This window comes from Tupaia chinensis, unplaced genomic scaffold (genome assembly GCF_000334495.1).
Source record: "Tupaia chinensis unplaced genomic scaffold, TupChi_1.0 Scaffold144602_1, whole genome shotgun sequence".
Classification (NCBI taxonomy): domain Eukaryota; kingdom Metazoa; phylum Chordata; class Mammalia; order Scandentia; family Tupaiidae; genus Tupaia; species Tupaia belangeri.
In genome coordinates, this window is record NW_006204462.1 from 876,965 (window position 1) to 877,389 (window position 425).

Consider the following 425-nt stretch of genomic DNA (forward strand, 5'->3'; position numbering starts at 1 on the left):
GGGCGCCGGCCCGAGCAAGAGCAGGCTGTACCCCCAGGCCCAGCATGCGCACTACCCGCACTACGCGGCCGCCAGCCCGGCCGGGGGCGCGGCCGAGATCCAGGAGCTGGCCTCCAAGCGCGTGGACATCCAGAAGAAGCGCTTCTACCTGGACGTGAAGCAGAGCGCCCGCGGCCGCTTCCTCAAGATCGCCGAGGTCTGGGTGGGCCGCGGCCGGCAGGACAGCATCCGCAAGAGCAAGCTGACCCTGTCCCTGTCGGTGGCGGCCGAGCTCAAGGACTGCCTGGGCGACTTCATCGAGCACTACGCCCACCTGGGCCTGAAGGGCCACCGGCAGGAGCACGGCCACGGCCAGGAGCCCGCCTCGCGGAGGAGACCGAAGCCCGCCGCGCCCTCCCCGCCCGGCTCGGCGGGGGCGGGAGGGG

The 425-nt window shown here is 73.4% G+C and overlaps 1 protein-coding gene across 1 annotated transcript in view; it reads left to right on the forward strand.

The window, feature by feature from the left end:
• Position 1: 1 nt before the first annotated feature.
• The window catches only part of PURG (purine rich element binding protein G), a gene marked incomplete at its 5' end in the record, with an annotated part of 6,838 nt that continues 6,414 nt past the window's right edge, over positions 2 to 425 (forward strand). The window contains one exon of the mRNA XM_014583704.2: positions 2 to 425. This exon is cut by the window's right edge and continues 6,414 nt beyond it. Coding sequence (XP_014439190.1) covers positions 2 to 425 — 424 coding nt within the window.